Below are 24815 nucleotides of genomic sequence, written 5' to 3'. Positions count from 1 at the left end.
CAAAATAACTTTCATTAACATTATCAGACTTGTATAATGACTAAAAAGTCATAGACCATTGGGATAAATTACATTGGAGAAATATTCACTAAATAGGGGACAGATTTACAGACAAACAGTTTGTCATCACACAGGACAGTCCTATACAAGGGAAAAAGTAAAGCTACCAGTTATTTACTGGTAGTGAACATAAGAAAGCTCTGTAAATGTCTTGAATTGATTATTTTCATAGTATTTAATTCACTTATGGTCAGCAGTGGCCACAGTTAAAACCTTGTGTTTGATATATATATAAATGTGTCTTTATGCTTCTTACCCTATGCAATTCAGCATACAGCTTTTATAATGTTAGTGTTCAGAAAGTTATTTGCTATAACATTTAACCAGTAGAAGCAGTAATCACACCTGAGACAGTGGAGAACACTTTGTATCATAGTAAGTCAACTGACTGGTCTCTGTGACAAATGACAACGAACTAACAAGCATCACTACCATGGCACAGTTTTGCATGTTGTGTACATGGCTCTGTAGCACAAAGTGGAGCACCTCAAACAAGTACATTTATGAATGTGATCAGTCCATTACATTTTAGTCGTTTAGCAGACGCTCTTATCCATATCGACTTACAGGAGTAATTAGGGTTAAGTGTCTTGCTCAAGGGCACATCGACACATTTTTCATCTTGTCGGCTCAGGGATTCGAACCAGCGACCTTTCAGTTACAGGCCCAACACTCTTAACCACTAGGCAACCTGTCTGACTGACAGTCCAGGTTTCAGAACGAGCTGATGCCCATTGTCTTTCGTATTTGTTCGAATGAGAGCCAAAACGTCATGGACCAGGGAGCCTGCAGTACCAAAGAGACAACAAGGGCAGTATGAATGTATTGTACATTGTCACGGTCAAAGGTTAAAAACATAATATGAGACAGAGTAAATGTACCATTCTCATCCAAGTAGGGAGAAAGCCTTTGTACAGGGATATGAACCCTTCCCCCTTGACAGATTGGATCAGGCAGTCAATGGAAGACTTATACAATATGCCCCTGTGGAAAAATTTATGTAGCCTATTATGTACTTTTGTTTATTGGTCTGTCAGCATTATAAAACCTGTAATGTTAAGGCTTTATCTGTTGCATTTTGGATGTTCACTTGTTGCTAGAATAAGCTGTAAATGACATCCTAAGCAGTATCACTATCAAGGAATGATTACTGTTCTCTGATTGGCTGACTAACCTGCCATTTGGACCTCTGGGCTGGTTCATTATTCTGGTTTTGATGACATCTGCTGGTGTTCCCATGGTAGCAGCAACCAGACCAGAACATGTGCTGGATGGAGAAAAAGGATTTCAGAACTTGAATTTGAAAGTATATTCTCTGAAGTAGTTAGATATACATTTTGAGTTATCATTAAATCTCTGTGTTATACTTTACCTTGCTAACCCATGGCAAAGGCTGGTGTCTTGTAGCGAGGTATTTCTCAGTAGAAAGTGCTTGACAGTATCATATGTTGTGAGATCTAATTAAATTTGAGAGTAATTAAATCCCTATACACATTACAGACAGTACATTTTCACTTGTGCCTGTATTCATTCAACTATACCTCCTAGATTGACCAGAGCAGCCCTCTGTACGTTGGGGACCCACCCTGCCCACAGCGCCCGGATCCCCCCCTCAGAGACAATCTTCAGGAAAGCATGGTACACTCCATGAACCCTGTCTCAAAAGAGGCCAGATGAGTCCACTTTTTGGGGGGGAGGGACATTTCTCTCTCACACGATACTGTATCTAATGGGTGATTATTAGCTTATAACTAAATTACATACGAGTTAAAATAGGAAGTACAAACCGAGATGCAGTTTAGGTTGAAGGATGGCTAAAGGCTGAAAACTAGTTAAACACACTCTCTCACCGGGGTGGCTTGCCCTCCAGCCTCCGTCTCCCCTCCATCTGCATCTGCACCTTGACCAGGTCGGTGGGGCTGGCCATGAACTGACCCACAGCCCCAGCCAACATGCCCCCGATCGCTGCTTTCCTGTTGGGGAAAAGAGAGATCACAGTGGCCTAGCTGGGTGGACACTGGCAGAGAGGCCCAAATAAAATTATATTTGTCACATGCTTCGTAAACCACAGGTGTACATAGTTCTACAGGTCCTATATACATAGTGACGAGGAATAACTACACAGTGAATAACAATAATGAATAAAAGTAACATGGCTATGTACAGGGATAACCAGTACCGAGTCAATGTGCAGGGGTACCAGGTGATTGAGGTAGCTAAGTACATATAGGTAGGGGGTCTGAGCCTAGTTCAGTCTGCTCCTGATAAATGCAGGGGCTTGGGACTACCATGAATTCATGCACTAAGCAAAGCATGGAGACATCCAGAGCAATAGACATCCAGTCTTTGTTCTGTTGAGAACTGGGGAAATGCAATGCTTTACATTAACTGTGGTTATAGTTTAGTATTGAGGAGTAGAGGTCAGCTCCACCACTGTGCTTTTCTCTCACCAGAGGGGGAAGCGATCATCTTCAGACCTGCCAAGGACATCTCGGAGCTGCTCATAGGCCACCATCCGCACTCCTGAGTACACTAGCAAAAGTACAGCAGGGGTTTATGCAGGGAAGATGTGGGTAACTAGCCCTTATCAACAAACCACCATGTGTGTAAGTAGTGAGATCAGTCTGGTGTAGGCTACCTATATGTCTGGTGTAGGCTACCTATATGTCTGTACACAGCTGGTGTGGCCCCCTGCCACAGTTTAAGGGGACCCTCCTCACGTACAATCCCCAGGGCAGTGCCCAGCATCCCTCTGTAGGCCGTCTGAGAGCCATGCTGTCTGAGGGCCGCTTCACCCTGGATCTGAAGCCTGGTCTTGGTCAGGTCCAGGGGGAATGTCACTGGAACCGATATTGAGACAACTTTGAGTTGATCACAGTGACACTGTTCTGTGTAATGTAAAACATTCAGCAAAATATATTGCAATCTACTGCAGAGATAGCCTAAAGAGCTCTTTCATACTATCCAGGTCTATGCCCAAACAGTTCGAGCTTCTACTTTTAAAGATCCATCTCTCCAGAAATAAGTCCCTCACTGTTGCCGCTTGTTATTGACCCCCCTTAGCCCCCAGCTGCGCCCTGGACACCATATGTGAATTAATCGCCCCCCATCTATCGTCAGAGTTTGTACTGCAAGGTGACCTAAATTATGATATGCTTAACACACCAGTCATCCTACAATCTAAGCTAGATGCCCTCAATCTCACACAAATTATCAAGGAACCTACCAGGTACAACCCCAAATCCGTAAACATGGGCACCCTCATAGATATCATCCTGACCAACTTGCCCTCTAAATACACCTCTGCTGTTTTCAACCAGGATCTCAGCGATCACTGCCTCATTTCCTGCGTCCGTTATGTCCGCGGTTAAATGACAACCCCTCATCACTGTCAAACGCTCCCTAAAACACTTTTGCGAGCAGGCCTTTCTAATCGACCTGGCCTGGGTATCCTGGAAGGATATTGACCTCATCCCGTCAGTAGAGGATGCCTGGTTGTTCTTTAAAAGTGCTTTCCTCACCATCTTAAATAAGCATGGCCCTTTCAAAAAATGTAGAACTAAGAACAGATAAAGCCCTTGATTCACTCCAGACTTGACTGCCCTTGACCAGCACAAAAACACCCTGTGGCGTACTGCACTAGCTTCGAATAGTCCCCGCGATATGCAACTTTTCAGGGAAGTCAGGAACCAATACACACAGTCAGTTAGGAAAGCAAAGGCTAGCTTTTTCAAAAGAAATTTGCATCCTGCAGCACTAATTCCAAAAAGTTTTGGGACACTGTAAAGTCCATGGAGAATAAGAGTACCTCCTCCCAGCTGCCCACTGCACTGAGACTAGGAAACACTGTCACCACTGATAAATCCACGATAATTGAGAACTTCAATAAACATTTCTCTACGGCTGGCCATGCTTTCCTCCTGGCCACCCCAACCCCGGGCAACAGCTCTGCACCCCCCCACAGCATCTGGATCCCTACAAATCATCTGGGCTAGACAATCTGGATCCTCTCTTCCTAAAATTATCTGCCGCCATTGTTGCAACCCCTATTACTAGTCTGTTCAACCTCTCTTTCGTATCGTCTGAGATTCCTAAAGATTAGAAAGCTGCTGCGGTTATCCCCCTCTTCAAAAGGGGGTGACACTCTAGACCCAAACTGTTACAGGCCTATATCCATCCTGCCCTGCTTTTCTAAAGTCTTCGAAAGCCAAGTGACCAAACAGATCACCGACCATTTCGAATCCCACCGTACCTTCTCTGCTATGCAATCTGGTTTCTGAGCTTGTCACGGGTGCACCTTAGCCACGCTCAAGGTCCTAAACGATATCATAACCGCCATCAATAAAAGACAGTACTGTGCAGCCGTCTTCATCGACCTGGCCAAGGCTTTCGACTCTGTCAATCACCACATTCTTATCGGGAAACTCAACAGTCTTGGTTTCTCAAATGACTGCCTCATCTGGTTCACAAACTACTTTTCAGATAGAGTTCAGTGTGTCAAATCGGAGGGCCTGTTGTCCGGACCTCTGCCAGTCTCTATGGGGGTGCCACAGGGTTCAATTCTCGGGCTGACTCTTTCTCTGTATATATCAATGATGTCGCTCTTGCTGCGGGTGATTCTTTGATCCACCTCTATGCAGATGACACCATTCTGTATACATCTGGCCCTTCTTTGGACACTGTGTTAACAAACCTCCAAACGAGCTTCAACACCATACAACACTCCTTCCGTGGCCTCCAACTGCTCTTAAATGCAAGTAAAACAAAATTCATGCTCTTCAACCGATCGCTGCCAACACCCCCGACTAGCATCACTACTCTGGACAGTTCTGACTTAGAATATGTGGACAACTACAAATACCTAGGTGTCTGGCTAGACTGTAAACTCTCCTTCCAGACTCACATTAAGCATCTCCAATCCAAATTTAAATCTAGAATCGGCTTCCTATTTCGCAACAAAGCCTCCTTCACTCATGCTGCCAAACATACCCTTGTAAAATTGACTATCCTACCGATCCTTGACTTCGGCGATGTGATTTACAAAATAGCCTCCAACACTTTACTCAGAAAATTGGATGCAGTCTATCACAGTGCCATCCGTTTTGTCACCAAAGCCCCATATACTACCACCACTGCGACCTGTATGCTCTCGTTGGCTGGTCCTCGCACAATATTCGTTGCCAAACCCACTGGCTCCAGGTCATCTATAAGTATTTGTTGGTAAAGCTCCGCCTTATCTCAGCTCACTGGTCCCCATAGCAACATCCACCCGTAGCACACGCTCCAGCAGGTATATTTCACTGGTCATCCCCAAAGCCAACACCTCCTTTGGCTGCCTTTACTTCCAGGTCTCTGCTGCCAATGACTGGAACGAATTGCAAAAATCACTGAAGTTGGACTTATATCTCCCTCACTAACTTTAAGCGTCATCTGTCAGAGCAGCTTACCGATCGCTGCAGCTGTACACAGCCCATCTGTAAATAGCCCATCCAACCAACCACCTACCTCATCCCCATATTTGTTTTTGTTTTTCTGCTCTTTTGCACACCAGTATTTCTACTTGCACATCCTCATCTGCACATATATCACCCCAGTGTAAATTGCTAAATTGTAATTACTTAAATAAAGGTGAAATTAAAAACTAAAAAATATGGTAAATAAATTGTAGAATTGACATTGAATTAATTCGACAATGACCAGTACCCTAAAAGAAGCTGGAAAAAATATTGGATAGCACGTATAGGCCTACCCATTTCAGCAACAGTAGCTGCACATGCTGACAAGATGAACTTTGAAACCCGAGGCCACTGGGGGACCCCTGACTTCTCTTCTCCCATTTTGAAATCCTTATGCAAGTCAGCCTAGCAGTTCGCGATTACTTTGCTACTCCGTTTGAAAGTAGCTCCCTAGACATTATAAAAAAAAGACATGCAATGATCATTAGAGTTATTCTTATTTATACCGAACGCTGTGCATCGTTTAAACAACGACACGTGCAAAGATGACATGATGCTCGATTAAATGTATACTTTGCTCTTCTTCGGGACAACGACCTTTAACCAGAGAACAGGAAATGTAGTTCATGCGAAGATAATTTATCGCACAGCCTACTGCATTGGGGCTCTGTCAAACTACATTTCCCAAACAACTTTTCGCGCAATGTTTACAAAATTACGCTCTGCCCTTCTTTTAGCTGATTGGATCAGACTGAGAAAGAGACCCCGCTCTGGTTGGCTAATCTTCCTTTTATTTCAACACCCGCTTTTTGCCTCGCTCGAGAGTGAGCTGGAGCGAGCCCTAGGGGTTTCAGACAGGTGTGATGGAAGTCGTAACGTTGGTACTGTCTCTGGTTATCTTGGCTATTTCAGCGCATCTTTTATTTGCCGGAAATTATCCAAATGCTCCACCGTGCATAAAAGGATGGATCCCCTGGTTTGGTGTGGCATTCGAGTTTGGGAAATCTCCGCTGACTTTCATATCTCAAGCCAGAGATAAGGTAACAAACATCAGGTGGTTGGGCTATAGTATATGCTTTTACATCCTCATTTGATTGTTTATTCTGAATATTACGTTTTCGACCCTATGACCTAATTGTTTATTTGTTCGAATGCTACAGATATCGGCCCACATAATCTCTGAGTTGTGATGGTGTCAACATCTTGTTTGATGTCTGACTTTGTGATATCGATGATAATTAATGTTCGCTTCTGCATCCCTGTGTTATACTTTGTCCACCCATCCCTCACACACTCACACATAAACAATTGTTACTGATCCAACTTAGTTTCGACAAATTCAGATAGGTCTATAAGATATATGGATAGATGATCATCAGCAGATATTGATACCATGTGGCTGTGGGACTCTCTTTCAAAGTCCAAGGTCTTTGGCCTCTTCAGGAGCTCACCTCAACCTGCTGAACTCTCTGTCACATATGTGTAATTCAACAAACTTGGGTTTTATTGCCACCATTGTAATTGTAGCATTATCTCCCTAATTCATTAACTGCCTATATCAGCTTCAATCAATGATGCCCGTTCCTAGAAATCATGGGAGAGAACACATGAGGATAAACCCTGACCCTATACACTCTGTGGTGGTAGATTTGCGACACACATGGCAAGTCAAAACGCTGATATTGCCGAAAAAAAACATTCAATCAACGAAGGCTGCCACATGCCAAGCTCAGTTCCACTGTAAAGCTAGGAGCAGAATTTTGTGCCAGGCTGCCCACTGCCTTCTCAACTTCATCACGGCCTATTGAGTTCACTTATTAATTTATGTAACTGGGCCTTGGGGAGCAAGTTAGCAGCATGTGCTGACCCTGTTGATGCAAACCGTTGTGCAGGGAAATGACTGCTGTGCCAGGGGTTTTGTTATTTGGAGGGGTGGCCAAGTTGTATGAATGGGGCATTCGAAGTCGCACACTATGGTTATTCAGATGAGCATTCCTGTGATGTAGTGGCGGTTTGGTTGTTTTGTTGTTCAGCTGTGTGTTATTACTATGTTGTACTCATGTTTCAACCTGTTTCAACCTGTTTCACTCCCTCCCGTTTTATTGATCTAATGTCAAATTGATCTAATTATTTAACAAAGTTGATTCTCACAAATGCTGTCAGAATCCCTGATTAGGACTGTTACTGCCACCAGGTCTGTTTTCTTATCAAGACAAAATTATAATGACTATAAAAATATTACAATTTGTATTTTCCAGTATGGGCCTGTCTTCACTGTTGTTGCGGCTGGCAAGCGATTGACCTTTGTGACCCTTCATGAAGACTTTCGCACATTTTTCATGTCCAAAGATGTGGATTTTGAGCAGGCAGTCCAGGAGCCTGTCCATAACACAGGTGGGGTTTTACTGTGTGTGTTACAGTTTCCTGTGCTGAAACGTTAGTTGACTTTGGCCTTCGCTGGTCCACTTGCCAGTGGTTTCAGCCTTCTCCCCATAGGTTCAGATAACTCAGCTGCCACATTTAACATCTGACTGCAAGTGTTCAGAATTTTATTTGTAGTAGTAGTAAATAATAAAACAAATTCTCAGTCTTTCTCTGTTTTCAAGAGACATTAATGATCGATGGATTCTTCGCAAGTGTCTTGCGAGTCTGTACTGAAAGATATATCTGACTGTTACAATAACAGAAGCTTCAAGCTGAATGGATTCAATTCACTTTACTTCACTTTAGTTATGTCCAAATGGGTTTAAAAGTGGCATGCGGACAACGCAGCAACACAATAGAAACATAACCAACAACATAATACAGCAATGTGTTTCTCTCTCTGTAGCTTCCATCAGCAAGGACAGTTTCTATAAGTTCCACCCAGCATGCAACACTCTGATCAAGGGCCGTCTGACCCCAGGCAATGTGGCTCAGCTGACTGACCACTTGTGTGAAGAGTTCAACGACCACCTGGAGACGCTGGGGGACCAGGGCTCTGGGGGACTCAGTGAGCTGGTCAGGTAAACTACAGTGTCCCGGTACCCGATACTCAGTCTCTGACTGTGTATCTGTTCATCCCTTATGGAGAGGAGGGAGAGGTATGGCGAGTGTTCAGTAGGTATGAAACAGGAAAACATTTAGAAAAACAAGTGGCAGGAGTGCAATATGGATCACTGAAATTGTGTTATTAGGATTAGTGTTAGGTTAACTAGCATTAGAATACGGTAACTGGCTGTGCGCTGAGGCTGTTTTCATAAGGTTGATCAGCCCCTGTCATGTGACTGTGTAGTCCTATGTATTCTTCTTTGATGAGTAATATACTATAGGGTGCTGCCAATCCTTTGTCCTGCCCACCACACCTATGGTTCAGGTCTCAGCAGTCATATTTCACAGCTGAAATAATATTACCTTTAGTGGAAGAACTACCTAAACCAGAATTTCTGGACTGATGGACATGACAGGAAGATGAAACATGACAGGAAAGAAAGAATGATGAAACATGTTAGGAGATAAAGGACTATTATGCACTTCTTACATTTGATTGGCTCATCATGTAACAGCACGGTCTGTTTTATGCACTATTACCCTGTATTACACACAACTTTTCACACACGTATATCTCTGGTGACGATCATCACTCAGACAACTCAAGAACCATTTTAAGGAGAAAAAAAATGCTGAATTCCTGGTGATGTTACAGTGGTGAGTCTCGTAATGATCTTTCCCCAACGTAATCCCTACACAGCAGTACCGATCTAAAGCCCTCTGACCAGACTGACCATTAGCCTCTATAATAGTCTTTGACTCGTCTCTCCTCTCATGTCGGACAGGGCCGTAATGTACCCTGCTGTGATGAGTAACCTACTGGGGAAGTATAACTCTCCAGGCAGTCCCTTTACCATGGAGCAGTTCAAGGAGAAGTTTGCCATCTACGACGAGGGCTTTGAGTACGGCTCCCAGCTACCAGACATGTTCCTCAGGTCAGTGTGGCACAGGCCTGGATAGTCTGATAGTTAGTTGCTGTTTTCAAACTACTGTAGTAGGCAGGTGAATGGAGTGGGATATACATTTCATTGTGTACATTGCTTAGGTGTAACATAAGACAATATAGATTGGACCAATACACTGTATATTTATATTGGACTTCGGCCCTGGCTAATATTAGTTTGTTCACATGAAAAAAATAAACCAATAAACCAAATTATCCCCACTGTTATGGAAGCAGTATAGAGTTTATTTACTAAGGACTACATGCTTAAAGCAAATCCCAGGAAATTAAGGGCAAAACCTTTGTGTTGAGATGTACTGTACAGTTGGCCTATCTAAGAATAAACAAGACAGTCTGACCAGACTGTTGATTTAGCTAAAATCTACCTTTATTGACATAGTGTGGATGTGATACTCATGTGAGGGTAAGGTACAAGGTAGCTTTGGAAAGCGAGCCTTCAGTAGTCGAGTAAAGGAGACAGGATTTTGGAAGGCTGGCCATGTGAGATTAGGCACAAGGCTACAGCACTGTATGTTTTCTAAATAGTTGTATTTTTGGGGCAGGGAATGGGCCAGTTCCAAATGCTGGCTTCTGTCTCTATTGGGGAACATGGTGGTCAAAGCAGAAGATGATGAGACATCCAGTGAATCAGGCAACAGGGTGAGTCCTATCTTTGAATAGAGAACAATACCGTTTTAAATGCTGGATCATTGTACTATGATTGTATTGAATGGATGATTCATTTGCATATTGGACATTTGACATTTTGACATTGAGTCGAATCTCATAACTCAGCAGTTGGTGTCTGACATTGTCATTTTAATCATTTCGCCAAGGTTGTCTCCTGTAGATGGATGTAATGATAATTCTTTATGGGACGAGATGCACTTTTTACCCACCTTGGCAGTTATCCCAGTTAGGATATGAATCATATTGTCACTCATTCGTTGTCAGCCCTAAAGATTCTCCATATATCATCTTGATAAAGGCTTTTGGTTGATGAACGGCCATTGGACCAGGTGAAACTGTCAGAGCTCTCCTCGAGAGGTGGGTGTAAGAGTCAGGCGCAGGAGAGGAGTAGATGCAAAAAGTGTTTAATGAGTCCATGCAAAACATACAGGCCCAGGACCTAAATACACAGTCCGTTAACACCACTAGAATTAACAATCTAGGGAAAAACCTGAATGAATATACATGAACAAAAATAACGTTGCCCAACATAGAAACAGGGAAACGAAAATAAACCCGCACGAAACAAAGCGGGTAGGGAGAAAATAAATAACCACACTAATTAACCTAAACAAGGAGCAGGTGCACAATCAAAACAGACAAGACCAAACGAAAAAGAAAAAAGGATCGGTGGCAGCTAGTAGACCGGCGACGACGACCGCCGAGCACCACCCGAACAGGGAGAGGAGCCACCTTCGGTGGAAATCGTGACAGAAACCTTTAAAATGAACATCCTGATTCCAGAACAGCACCTGTACCAGCCAGCTAAGATTGATCTTACTGATGTTCCAGGCCTGCATACTGGTGTTCTAACTTCTAGTTAGTGCAATATTTGGCTCTTTTGTCACAGGTTAGAGGTCATCATGGAATGTTATCCCTGAAGGTGCTACTGGAGGGCATCCTTATGTTTCTAGTGTCCAGGTGAGCCTGATTGGGATTATTGGGTTCACCTGGTTTAGGACTATTTAGGTTCCTCTATGGAACTGGGCCGGTTGCTCAGGTCTCTTGTCTTGTACTCATGTGCACTTGTTTGTTGTTTTTCCTGTGAATACTTCAGTAAACATTCTGGATTTACCCTCACCTCTGCCTGCTGTGTTTCTCTGCGCCTGGGTCCGAGTTCATACTAGAGTTATTGTCACAGTAGACCTGAGCCAAAAATGGACCCAGCCGAGATTTCTCCGTCATCCGAGGGACACTCCGAGCTCCACCACTTGCGGTCGGCTCTCACTCACCATGGAGCTGTGATTGGTCGCCATGAGGCGCGGCTGAAGACATTGTCGGAGGATTTAGGAACTCTTGTGTTCACTCTGCAGACCAGACAGACGGAAGCAACGTTTGCTGCACCTGTGGTGGTTCCTAACCCTCCACTTTCTACCAGTTCATCGTCTTCCTCCCCTCGGGAGCCTCATCTCCAGGCACCGGAGCGCTATGAGGGGCATCCTGGAAGGTGTCGTGGGTTCCTGCTCTAATGTTCGCTGGTCTTCGAGCTGCAGGCATCAACGTTTCCCACCGAGAGTTCCAGAGTGGCATATGTCATCGCCTTGCTCTCAGGATGGGCTCTGGCCCGATTACGTCCTGATTTCGCCATTGATTTTCGGACGCTCGCTGCTGAGAACGGTTGGAATACAGAGGCACTTCACTCAGTCTTTCTGAACGGACTCAGCGAGGTTCTCAAGGATGAACTGGCTTCCCGGGACAATCCTGACACTCTGAAGGAGCTTATCGTTCTGGCCATCCGGATTGACAGCCGGCTTCAGGAACGTCGTCATGAGAGGACGGAGGGATTCCGAGTTGGTTCCAGTGTTTCTAGCTCCGCTAAGGGAGGCGATTATTCATTTGGGCCATTGCCATATGCTGGGCCTGCTGGTCCGGTATCCCATCATAGTTCTCAATTCGGCTCTGGTTCCCCATCATATCCTTCAGAGGAGCCGGGGCAATTGGGACGTACGAGACTTGCTGTTCTGGAGAGAAGGCGTAGGATTAACGAGCAACGTTACCTTTACTGTGGACAGTCTGGACATTTCCAGGCCTCCTGTCCCGAGCTGATGGGAGAACGGGATGACCCGTCAGTAAACGGGAGAATACTGGGGAGTCAGATACAGTCTCCAGCTGCCGACATGGCACGCACCTTGCTTCCGGCCAATCTGTGGTGGGACAATGGGCAGTTGAACATTTCTGCTTTCATAGACTGGGGCTACCGGCTGTTTTCTGGATTGCACATTAGCTCGCCAACAGAGGCTGCCACTCACTATGCTGGACACTCCATTGTCGGTCACTGCACTGGATGGTCAACCCCTAGCGTCTGGGAAGGTGAAGCAACTTGTAACGCCCTGGCCATAGAGGGGTTTTTTGTTCTTTATTTTGGTTAGGCCAGGGTGTTACATTGGGTGGGCGTTCTATGTTCCTTTTTCTATGTTTTTGTATTTCTTTGTTTTGGGCCGAGTAGGGTTCCTAATCAGAGGCAGCTGTCTATCGTTGTCTCTGATTAGGAATCATACTTAGGCAGCCTGTTTTCCTTTGGGGTTTTGTAGGTAGTTGTTTCTGTTGTGTGGTTTGCACCGACAGAACTGTTGGCTTTCGTTTTCCCTGTTTGTTTTTTTGAAGTGTATCATTAAAAATCATTATGACCACTTACCACGCTGCATCTTGGTCCCCTCTTCCAGACGATCGTTACAGAACTACCCACCACAACTGGATCAAGCAGCATGCTCGGGAGGAGATGGACACCTGGTCTCATCAGGAGTGGATTGGGAGGAGAGACTGGACTTGGGGCCAGGTGATCAACAGATATCGGAGCCTACCCGGGAAGAACGAGAGGCAGCCCCAAAAAATTATTTTGGGGGGGCACACGGGTAGTTCGGCTGGACCAGGGGTGAGGCCTGAGTCAACTACCCATGCTTTTCAGGTGCCTGCCTCTCGCACTCTCTCTCCAGTACGTCCTGTTCCTGCTCCTCGCACTAGCCTTGTAGTGCGCACTCCCAGAGCCAAGCCTCCTGCAGGTCTCCCCAGCCTGGTGGGTCCTGTGCCTGCGCCCAGGGCCAGGCCTCCTTCATGTCTCCCCAGCCTGGTGAATCCTGGGCCAGAGCCGCCAGAGCCGCCCGCCATCCCGGAGCCGCCGGGATGGCGGGCCGGAGCCGCCGGGGCCGCCCGCCAGCCCGGAGCCACCGGGGCCGCCCGCCAGCCCGGAGTCGCCGGGGCCGCCCGCCATCCCGGGGCCGCCGGAGCCGCCAGGGTCGCCCACCAGCCTGAGACAGCCAGGGACGCCCGCCAGCCGGGCGCAGCCAGGGTCGCCCGCCAGCTGGGCGCAGCCGGAATCGCCCGCCAGCCGGGCGTAGCCAGGGTCGCCCACCAGTCCTCCGGCGCAGCTAGGGGCGCCACCTAAATGGCCAAAGCCAAGGGTGGAGCGGGGTCCACGTCCCGCACCCGAGCCGCCGCCGTAGGAAGGCCCACCCGGACCCTCCCCTTCAGAGTCAGGTTTTGCGGCCGGAGTCCGCACCTTTGGGGGGTGTACTGCAACGCCCTGGCCATAGAGGGGTTTTTTGTTTTTTATTTTGGTTAGGCCAGGGTGTTACATTGGGTGGGCGTTCTATGTTCCTTTTTCTATGTTTTTTATTTCTTTGTTTTGGGCCGAGTAGGGTTCCTAATCAGAGGCAGCTGTCTATCGTTGTCTCTGATTAGGAATCATACTTAGGCAGCCTGTTTTCCTTTGGGGTTTTGTGGGTAGTTGTTTCTGTTGTGTGGTTTGCACCGACAGAACTGTTGGCTTTCGTTTTCCCTGTTTGTTTTTTTGAAGTGTATCATTAAAAATCATTATGACCACTTACCACGCTGCATCTTGGTCCCCTCTTCCAGACGATCGTTACACAACTCACCATGCCTATTCAGCTACGAGTTCTGGATGACCATGTGGAGCTTATCCAGTTTCATCTGGTGAACTCTCCTGAGCTTCCCCTGGTTCTTGGACATCTGTGGCTTTCCACCCATAATCCTCAGATTGATTGGCCTTTGGCGTTCTGAGAGTTCTGAGATGGAATCCTTCATGCCAGTTCACCTGCCAGTAACTCTCTCCAGACCTTTCCGGTCCTGCTCATCTGGAGACTTCCGACTCTCCTGTTCCTCCAGCTGGGAGTGACAAGCCTGATCTTTCCCGCGTACCTTGGGATTACTGGGATTTGGGTCAGGCCTTCAACAAACAAAGAGCCAGCAAACTACCTCACAGGCCCTACGATTGCGCCAGCAACCTCCTGCGTCCACGCCAGATGGTCTGGCTGTCTACTAGGGACCTGCCTCTACGCGTGGAATCTAGGAAGTTGGCACCCCGGTACGTTGGGCAATTCAGGATTCATCTTCATCTTCCCCGGTCCATGAGGGTTCATCCCACCTTCCACATCTCCAGACTCAAGCCTGTGGTATCCCGTCACCTGGTTCCGGCCACTCGGCCTCCACCTCCGCCTTGCATGATAGCGGGACAGCCAGCCTACACGGTGCGACACATACTCTGCAGCCATCAGATCCGGCGGGGGACTCAGTATCTCGTGGACTGGGAGGATTACGGCCCTGAGGAACGGTCCTGGGATTCGGCCCGGGACATTTTGGACCCCGGACTCATTTGGGATTTACATCGACGGTCAGTTACCCCTGGTGGAACGTCAGGAATACTTCAGTAAACATTCTGGATTTACCCTCACCTCTGCCTGCTGTTTCTCTGCGCCTGGGTCTGAGTTCGTACTAGTTATTGTCACATCTTTAATGAATAATGAGGATGATAAATACCATCGTATACTTATATAGTGAAATTTCCAAGGGAATGAAATGTATGAAGTCTGTATTTCGCCTAACCTCATTGTAAATGATTGTATGTATGGCATTTTTGCAGACGTTGCTGCAACACCTTGCCACCTTAATCACAGATAAATTCCTGCCCAACTATGGATTACTGATGTTATGGGCATCGCTTGCCAATGCAATTCCAGTGAGTCATTTTTACAAATGTTATTACTGATAAGCAGGGGCATCGTTTATATATGAATTAGATTTACGATCGCTACTCTTCACCTTCATCACCTGAGTTTTTAATCTGCCAGATACTCTAGTTAATTGCCATTTAAATTGGTTTGATTGGAGATATCATAATTCTATTTGATAGAAAATGTCTTTTGTTTAGATTACCTTCTGGGCTGTAGCCTTCATCTTATCCAATCCCACAGTTTACCAGACAGCCATGGAGCAGATCAATGCAGCACTCAAAGACCAAGGTGTGAGCTACACTACGCTATCGCTCCTCTGTTTTATAGCCTCCCACTGACACATGCCCCATTAGCTTCTCTAACCTGCTGTACAGTATGTGAGGTCCTGATGATCTGGGGTAGATTGGGATATGGTGGTGGATGGAGTATTTTTACCTTGGTAATGAATATATGTGCCATTTGACAGTGGGGTTTTGCTGAGTAAACTTATGGCTGCTTCAATTCAATGATGTTGTCAGAATTCAATTATGTTGTTTTTGGCCCTGGTGTTACCATGACTGGAGATCTTAACACATACAATGGAAGATTAAGCAGTACGGTAATTGTACCACATTGTATCTCCATCTCATTTCGCTTCAGTCTGACTATATCCCTAAACCTCCAGTAGGTGTCAGCAGTAGCTCAACACTCACCTGTCACACTTTTGAAGGCAGAAGTCCTGTTTCTAGGGAGTTCTAATGATTATGCTCAGTGGTTTCAGTAATCTGAGAAGACTATATTCATGACATAGTAATTAAGTGAATTTTCAATAATCGGCCCCTTTGAGACTTTCAATTATACTTACATATGCATATCTTCTAATGAAATCCCACAGAATCCTAATGGGTCTGATATCTAATCATACCAGCTCAGTGATGCATACTGAAACAGCACAGCTTCTTCTCATAAGCTCAGTGGTAGACGGTTGTATCTAGTCAGTAGGTGTGTGGGAGTGTGTGTTGGTGTGTATATCTCACCATGTGTGTCCATGACAGACACCAGGAAGACCAAGGTGACCGCTGAAGAGCTGCAACAGATGCCCTATGTGAAGTGGTGCATCCTGGAAGCCATCCGGCTTCGGGCCCCTGGAGCCATCACACGCAGGGTGGTCCGACCCCTCAGGATACAGGTGGGCCTCCTGACCCCCGATAGACTCTGACTCTGACCCCCGATTAGACTTTTTCAAGCCTCTACATCCCCTCAAAGTCAAGCCTTAATTTCCATAACTGATACAGTATATGTAAAGTGGCGTGCATATGTGTGTATTCCTCTCTTCTAGAACTACATAATTCCACCAGGGGACTTGTTAATGGTGTCTCCTTACTGGGCCCATCGGAACCCACATTACTTCCCTGAACCAGAGGAGTTCAAACCGGTAAGTACTAGACTAGACCTACCTTATTTACCTTAAATGATATGGGATATTAACCTAATGATGAAGGGGATGCTCTCAAGTCAGTATTTCAACTTGGTGGGGCACAGTAAATACATGGAAAGGTAGTGAGTTGGATATTTTAGGGCACACACAAACCCACCTTAACCCACAATAGTTGTTGCTGTAGCATGTCTTTTGCATTTTTCGTGTGTGTGTGTGTGTGTGTGTGTGTGTGTGTGTGTGTGTGTGTGTGTGTGTGTGTGTGTGTGTGTGTGTGTGTGTGTGTGTGTGTGTGTGTGTGTGTGTGTGTGTGTGTGTGTGTGTGTGTGTGTGTGTGTGTGTGTGTGTCAGCCTCCCCTGAGAGCCGGGCCGGAGCGTGTGTCAGCTCAGGCTTCCGACATACTTCTAATGTAAAATGAATGACACTCGGTGGCGGGGGGGACATGACATTTATCACCGCAATTAACCTCCTCTGTTGGTTAGTATCCCCCTACCTGCAGACAGAAGAAGTGCACTTGTATCTTCCACAGGAGTGCATTCCCGGGTCACTGACTGTCTCCCTCATCCTTCTCTCTTAAAAACAGACTAAATATTTGAAGCCCCACATGCCTACGCTGCTGCAGTATAAATGGACTTTGAGAGCATTGGTAAATAATGCTATTTCTCGTCCTGCTTCAACAGTGCGGATGAGGGTGCTTGAAAACCAGGGCACGTATTTAGCCGCTTGACATTTTCCGGAAAGGAGAGCTTTATTTCTGTTTCTGTGACATGGAAGAGTAGGTCAAAGGTTTGGGCTGTGAGGTAAACTGTAGCAGTGGTCAGAGACTGCAGGCGATTTAGTGAGTCAATTAGAGGTCGACCGATTATGATTTTTCAACGCCGCTACCGATTATTGGAGGACCAAAAACCGGATACCGATTAATCGGCCGATTTCTTTTTTTAGTTTGTAATAATGACAATTACAACAATACCAAATTAACACTTATTTTAACTTAATATAATACATCAATAAAATCAATTTAGCCTCAAATAAATAATGAAACATGTTCAATTTGGTTTAAATAATGCAAAAACAAAGTGTTGGAGAAGAAAGTAAAAGTGCAATATGTGCCATGTAAGAAAGCTAACGTTTAAGTTCCTTGCTCAGAACATGAGAACATATGAAAGCTGGTGGTTCCTTTTAACATGAGTGTTCAATATTCCCAGGTAAGAAGTTTTAGGTTGTAGTTATTATAGGACTATTTCTCTCTATACCATTTGTATTTCATATACCTTTGACTATTGGATGTTCTTATAGGCACTTTAGTATTGCCAGTGTAACAGTATAGCTTCCGTCCCTCTCCTCACTCCTACCTGGGCTCGAACCAGGAACACATCGATAACAGCCACCCTTGAAGCAGCGTTACCCATGCAGAGAAATTTAACTACTCCAAGTCTCATAGTGAGTGACGTTTGAAACGCTATTAGAGTGCACCCTGCTAACTAGCTAGCCATTTCACATCGGTTACACCAGCCTAATCTTGGGAGTTGATAGGCTTGAAGTCATAAACAGCGCAATGCATTGCGAAGCGCTGCTGGCAAACGCACAAAAGTGCTGTTTGAATGAACGCTTACGAGCCTGCTGCTGCCTACCACCGCTCAGTCAGACGGCTCTATCAAATCCTAGACTTAATAATAACACACAGAAATACGAGCCTTAGGTCATTAATATGGTCGAATCCGGAAACTATCATCTCGAAAACAAAATGTTTTTTTCTTTCAGTGAAATACGGAACCGTTCCGTATTTTATCTAACGGGTGGCATCCCTAAATCTAAATATTCCTGTTACATTGCCCAACCTTCAATGTTATGTCATAATTATGTAAAATTCTGGCAAATTAGTTCGCAACGAGCCAGGCGGCCCAAACTGTTGCATATACCCTGACTGCGTGCAATGAACGCAAAATGACACAATTTCACCTGGTTAATATTGCCTGCTAACCAGGTTTAAAAATATATACTTTGTGTATTGATTTTAAGAAAGGCATTGATGTTTATGGTTAGGTACAGTCGTGCAACGATTGTGCTTTTTTTCCGCAAATGCGCTTTTGTTAAATCATCCCCCGTTTGGCGAAGTTGGCTGTCTTTGTTAGGAAGAAATAGTCTTCACAGTTCGCAACGAGCCAGGCGGCCCAAACTGCTGCGTATACCCTGACTCTGTTTGCAAGAGAAGTGACACATTTTCCCTATTTAAAAGAAATTCATGTTAGCAGGCAATATTAACTAAATATGCAGGTTTAAAAATATATACTTGTGTATTGATTTTAAGAAAGGCATTGATGTTTATGGTTGGAGCAACGTGTACCTAAGCGATTATATGCAACGCAGGACAGGCTAGATAAACTAGTAATATCATCAACCACGTGTAGTTAACTAGTGATTATGATTGATTGATTTTTTATAAGATAAGTTTAATGCTAGCTAGCAACTTACCTTGGCTTCTTACTGCATTTGCATAACAGGCAGGCTCCTCGTGGAGTGCAATGTAAAGCAGGTGGTTAGAGCGTTGGACTAGTTAACCGTAAGGTTGCAAGATTGAATCCCCGAGCTAACAAGGTAAAAATCTGTCGTTCTGCCCCTGAACAAGGCAGTTAACCCACCATTCCTAGGCCGTCGTTGAAAATAAGAATGTGTTCTTAACTAACTTGCCTAGTAAAATAAAGGTCTAAAAAAATATATAAAAAAATAAAAATTAAATAAGAAAATCGGCGTCCAAAAATACCGATTTCCGATTGTTATGAAAACTTGAAATCGGCCCTAATTAATCGGCCATTCCGATTAATCGGTCGACCTCTAGAGTCAATGCCTTGTATCATCTTCAGTGAGGTTGGTATGTTTTGCTATGAAAGGGGTTGAGTGATTAACCTGTAGTAGCCACTTGGGTCTATACAATAGTCTATGGTTTGTGGCGCATAATGGGTTGTGGACCATAATGCTATGTAATAACCACTAACTCCAGGCTAGTAACAGTAGCCTTTCTATGTCACGTTGTATAAATTATTGGAGACAGGTGCAGGAATTCGTATTAGGGGGGGGTTTAATACTCCACCCAAAATATACAACATGCCATGAAAAGGCACGGGGACGAAGCCCAAAACTAACACGTATACAAAAACACAGGGATGTAATCCAAACAAAAGAGCGAGGTTAAACCTCTAATAAATACACGAGACGAGACCCGTAATAACAATACACGGGACGGGACCCGTAATAACAATACACGGACGGGACCCGTAATAACGAGTACACAATACACGCAGCACGAAAGCCGAAACAACAAAGCACAGGTACTCACAAGATCAACGGACATGGAACAATAACCGACCAGACAATGGTGAACAGAGGGCACATATATACAATTACCAATCAGGGGAAATGGGAACCAGGTGTGTGTAATGAGACAGTTCAGTGACACCTAGAGGCCGGTGATGTAGACCTCCGGAACTGGTGCACGGAAAGAGCAGCAGTACCGGGGGAATCTGTGACATTCTAGTATTTTCTTATGACACACTGTGAAATTGGTGGACAGTTGCACTTTGGAACACTACTTCCAATCTACAAGTACAGCAGAGAATCATTCAGATGGTTTGAAATGACTGGTTGAAATCCATTCACTGCTCTCAATGTAAAATGAAAAAACGTTCAAAGCAATCCAAACTTCCCTGTTCATGTGGTTTAAAATAGTATAGGTCTGCTTGAAGCCCTTTTCTAGGATATAAATAAAACTGAAGTTTTTTCTGAAATAAAATCTCTTCTCTTTTCCCACAGGAACGATGGGAGAAGGCAGATTTAGTAAAGAATGTCTTCTTGGAAGGGTTTGTGGCATTTGGAGGAGGCCGAAACCAGTGCCCAGGAAGGTTAGAAAAACAGACATAATGTTTTTTTATTCAGAACACACACTAGAGTTTTCCCCCCTATCTGGGATACCTACTGCAGCCCTCATCATCCACATACAATACCCGTTCTGCCAGTCACATTCTGTTAAAGGGCCCCAAAGCACACACATCCCTGGGTCACTCCTCTTTTCAGTTCGCTGCAGCTAGTGACTGGAACGTGCTGCAAAAAACACTCAAATTGGACCGTTTTATCTCCATCTCTTCATTCAAAGACTCAATCATGGACACTCTTACTGACGCTGCTTTGCGTGATGTACGGTTGTCTCTACCTTTCTTGCCCTTTGTGCTGTTTGTGCCCAATAATGTTTGTACCATGTTTTGTGCTGCTGCCATGTTGTGTTGCTACCATGTTGTTGTCATGTTGTGTTGTTACCATGTTGTTGTCATGTTGTGCTGCTACCATGTTGTGCTGCTGCCATGTTATGTTGCTACCATACTGTGTTGGCATGTGTTGCTGCCATGCTATGTTGTTTTCTTAGGTCTCTCTTTATGTAGTGTTGTAGTGTGTCTCTTGCCGTGATGTGTGTTTTGTCCTATATATATATATTAGAAATCCCAGCCACCTGTCCACGCAGGAGGTCTTTTTGCCTTTTAGTAGGCTGTCATTGTAAATACGAATTTGTTCTTAACTAACTTGCCTAGTTAAATATAAATAGTAGCTACTAACATCCTGCTAGTATCCATTCTCTTGCCAATCCAGCTAAGTAGAATTGAATCTGTCAGACAATGAATAAGGTATCGTATTGGATATGGCTTCCATGTATGATTTTGGGGGGCGTTTTTTCTAGCCCTTTTTGCACCAGTAAAATAAGCATTGATAGCAATTTGGGAAGATCAATATCCCACAGACCACAGGTATATTATGTGGGTACTACAGTATTATTGCTGGTGTGTTTTACCCTGTCCTCCAGCCTCCTGCTGTGTCTGTCACTGTCTCTGGGGTGGTGGCTAGCTTGGGGCTCTGGGTTTGTATAGTTTGTATGGCTGTGCTGCGCTTTTGCCCCTGAATGTCAACCCTCGGGTCCTCTGGGGCCCTGACTGGGACATCAGCGGTGGCCCAGAGCGGCCGGGTGCGGCCAGGGGGACGGTGTGACGTAAGCAGGGAAAAGATCAGGGCATGTTCCCAGCTGCACAGCAGGATCAAAGACACAGGCGTACTGTAGAGTGGGACTGACCTGTGACCCCTTTCTCTAGGACACACACAGACATAGTCATAACCTATGCATATTCAGACATGCTGAAAGAAATGGCAATGATATGCAATGACTTATCTGCCGTCCTTGACTATGTGCCTCTGTATTAACTCAAACAGAGAAAGTATGCTTTGTCAGTTGCACTGAGCAGACAGGCTACAAAGTAAGCCTTTGCGTTGGCTCACTAGTGCTCACTCACCACTGAGTCTTATTGTCATGCTAGAGCTAGCATCCTGCATCTCAGTGGTTAATTCACACAGGAGGCCGCTGAAATGACCACAGCCAGGGTAGAGTGGTGGGAGGAGCGAGGGGAGAGGCACAGAAATAACTATGGGGCGCATGCCGTGTATGACACTCCCATATTTCATTCTTCCCATCCACCAATCCAGTCTAGTTTGATTCTGATGATTTTAGGAGATTGTCCCTGTGTCTGCGTCACTGACACAATGCCCCGGTATGACTCACAGCAGTCTGAAGCAGTCTTCCAGGTTATGATCACTGAGAAAGACCAGCACACAGCTTTTTCTTAAGTCCTCTCTACTGCTAATTCTCTTTACTTCTGTCCTTTTCCCTAAAGACCTGTTTGTTTTTCTCTCTCACTCTCTTTCAATCTCTCTCTCTCTATCCATTCTCTTTCTCACTCTCTTGTCGGAGCACTGTGCTGTTTCAGCAGTGAATGTAGGAGAGGTAAAATGACACATTGGAATCAAACAAGAGCACCAGCCCCTACACCTTTCATTTCCTCTCTTCTTGTTGTGACAGCTCTGGGTTAGCCGGGAATGGCACCTCCATTGTGTCTGATAACCTGCTGAAATGCTAACAAAGATAATGCATCAAAGGAGAGAGTCTCTCAGTAAGAGAGACAGATGAAAAGCATGACTGGATCCTATCACATTGCCTTGAGTGTATGTTACTTTCTCAGTGTCGGAGCTCTCAGTGTGTGTGTGTGTTCGGTTAGTTTGATATCACCAGTTGTTGTTTGTTTTTGGCGAAGTTAACATGTTAATCATGTGTTTTTAATTGTATCAACAGGTGGTATGCCATAATGGAACTCCAGATGTTTGCTGCCTTGATTCTCTTCAAGTATGATGTCACTCTCAGGGACCCGTTGCCTAAACCTGTAAGTTTGGAAACTACTTTCTCATTTTATGGGACTTTGAAAACATACATTAATTTAAATACTAATATTGAAGTCTCTAAAGTTAAATACTGTAGTGTACTGTAAGGGAAATGTTCATGTTTGTGCTGTTCTATAAACCAATTTCTGTGTTCATGCAAGTGGTTGACTGAACAAATCCTCACATCCTCACATCAGTAGCTGCAATTTGGCAGTACACCCATACCTTGTTTTGAGAACGAACAAACGATATCTCAGTTTCAAGGTCTCTGCTTAGAGAGAAGAAGCCTCTTGAGGTGTTGGTCGGTCACATGTTATGAAACAGTATTGGTCGGTCACATGAATGAAACAAAACGGTAAATAATGAATTAATTATGCTAAATCATGCAAATATAACTTGTCTGTGTATAGCGCTAATATAAGACAACTGCTGGGTCTGCCCAGGCAGAGCTCCTGATTGACATGTGTACTATGGTCCATTGAGTTGGTTGGAACCTCTCCAGCACGCTGACAAATAAACAATGATTCATTTAATGTTGACTTTGAATGTCCCTGTGTAGCATTTCCATGACAGTATCACTACCAATTACTTCCTATCTATAATTTTCTACTCTCCCCAGAGCAATCTCCATCTGGTAGGGACCCAGCAGCCTGAGACTCCCTGCACAGTGCAGTACAGACACCGGTAGAGCTGGTCTGCCCTGCCCAGCAATGCCACACAAGGGCACTGTGCTCTACAATCCTGCACAAACACCTGCCAAATAGTTTTCAATGGAGCTACGTTCAGGAAGTTATTTAAAAAAGAGCTTAGTAAAAAAAGTTATTTTAAAGAACTTATCTAGAACTTATATAATGATACTACTTCTGAAAATGCAGGAGATAGTGGAACCGTCTTCAAATGAATTGGTCTTTGCCTTTTTATTATTTTCACCCCACCAAGAGTGTTTCTAACCGTACGGTCCCTTCCTGCCCAGTCCAACACCTGATTATGGATTTGTACAGACATTGATCAGTATCTTGTGATGTAATAGAATATAATCCCATATTTTCTGTATGGGTCAGAATCTATTCACTGCACGTGGCATCAGTATGAAACCTGTATTGTATTTATGCACTGTTATTACTATGTACTGACCATCTTATATACGGCATCATCATATGGCGTCATACCTCACTTTATGAACACAGTCTGAGGTTGCTTTGCCTCAATATAGGCCTACTAGATCTGGCTTGTCTTAATAAAGGGTTAAATAAAAATAAAGGCAGTGCTATTTTTACACCATATAATGTAGCCTTAAGTTTGATGCTTAATTCTACTGGTATAGACCATCTCAAGGCCAGCCTGCTCTTAGATGCCCAAAACAAATACAAACTATTCTGAAGTGTGAAATCAGTGTGCACGCATATTGATGCAATTGTAGCCTAGTACAAAGGAATGTTGATCGATCGGCCCCTGAGATTGTCAGTGATGGCCATTAGTGGACAGTGGTCTATTTGAATAGGTATAGATCTGTCCATCACAGGTTTAGACTTGTTTACAAGAGGAAATATGTCTGCCTAATGAAATGGTCTTGTTGATGTGAGAGAACAGTGCTGAAGATAAGAGGTTGATTAAGGTTAGAAAGTTAGGCTACTGGACACACTTGAATGTTTTATGTGATAGGCCATAATGTTTTGTTTTTTATTAATCAATTATTGATAGCCTGTGTTCATTCATGCACACAGTAAATGCACTGACAGTCTTTGGTTATGCATTTCAAAATGGTGATGAATTATTACCAATAGGCCTACAATAAATGCATGGCAACTGTTTCAAATGTCCGTGTTCAATGAATAAAAACATGCTGAAAAGGCTAAAATATTCCCAGACAACTGACGTTTATAAATGATACCAATCATCAATTTAGGCTACCTGAGTAAACTGAGAGACGTAGGAATCTGTCAAAAATGCACATTATTTGCGTAACCTA

General features: G+C 44.5%; 2 protein-coding genes across 2 annotated transcripts; one reads left to right on the top strand and one right to left on the bottom strand.

Moving 5' to 3' along the window:
* Positions 1-216: 216 nt before the first annotated feature.
* Positions 217-6104, bottom strand: slc25a27 (solute carrier family 25 member 27). The gene is made up of 9 exons (XM_014205289.2): positions 5810-6104; positions 2721-2900; positions 2511-2592; positions 1911-2033; positions 1602-1714; positions 1433-1517; positions 1235-1327; positions 942-1044; positions 217-846 (listed from the first exon to the last, which is right to left on the bottom strand). The coding sequence occupies exons 1-9, from the start codon at positions 5895-5897 to the stop codon at positions 775-777; spliced, it is 939 nt and encodes a 312-aa protein (XP_014060764.1). The 5' UTR covers positions 5898-6104; the 3' UTR covers positions 217-774.
* A 159-nt stretch (positions 6105-6263) lies between these two features.
* On the top strand, positions 6264-24707 carry cyp39a1 (cytochrome P450, family 39, subfamily A, polypeptide 1). Its single transcript, XM_014205285.2, has 12 exons — positions 6264-6556; positions 7775-7910; positions 8347-8521; positions 9332-9481; positions 10053-10149; positions 15095-15190; positions 15383-15473; positions 16220-16353; positions 16504-16599; positions 20408-20496; positions 22761-22848; positions 23466-24707. Exons 1-12 carry the CDS (start codon positions 6380-6382, stop codon positions 23532-23534), a joined length of 1398 nt encoding a protein of 465 aa, XP_014060760.1. The 5' UTR covers positions 6264-6379; the 3' UTR covers positions 23535-24707.
* The last annotated feature ends 108 nt before the right edge of the window (positions 24708-24815 follow it).

This window comes from Salmo salar, chromosome ssa06, assembly GCF_905237065.1.
Source record: "Salmo salar chromosome ssa06, Ssal_v3.1, whole genome shotgun sequence".
NCBI lineage: Eukaryota > Metazoa > Chordata > Actinopteri > Salmoniformes > Salmonidae > Salmo > Salmo salar.
This window is presented reverse-complemented; position numbering and strand designations above follow the sequence as displayed.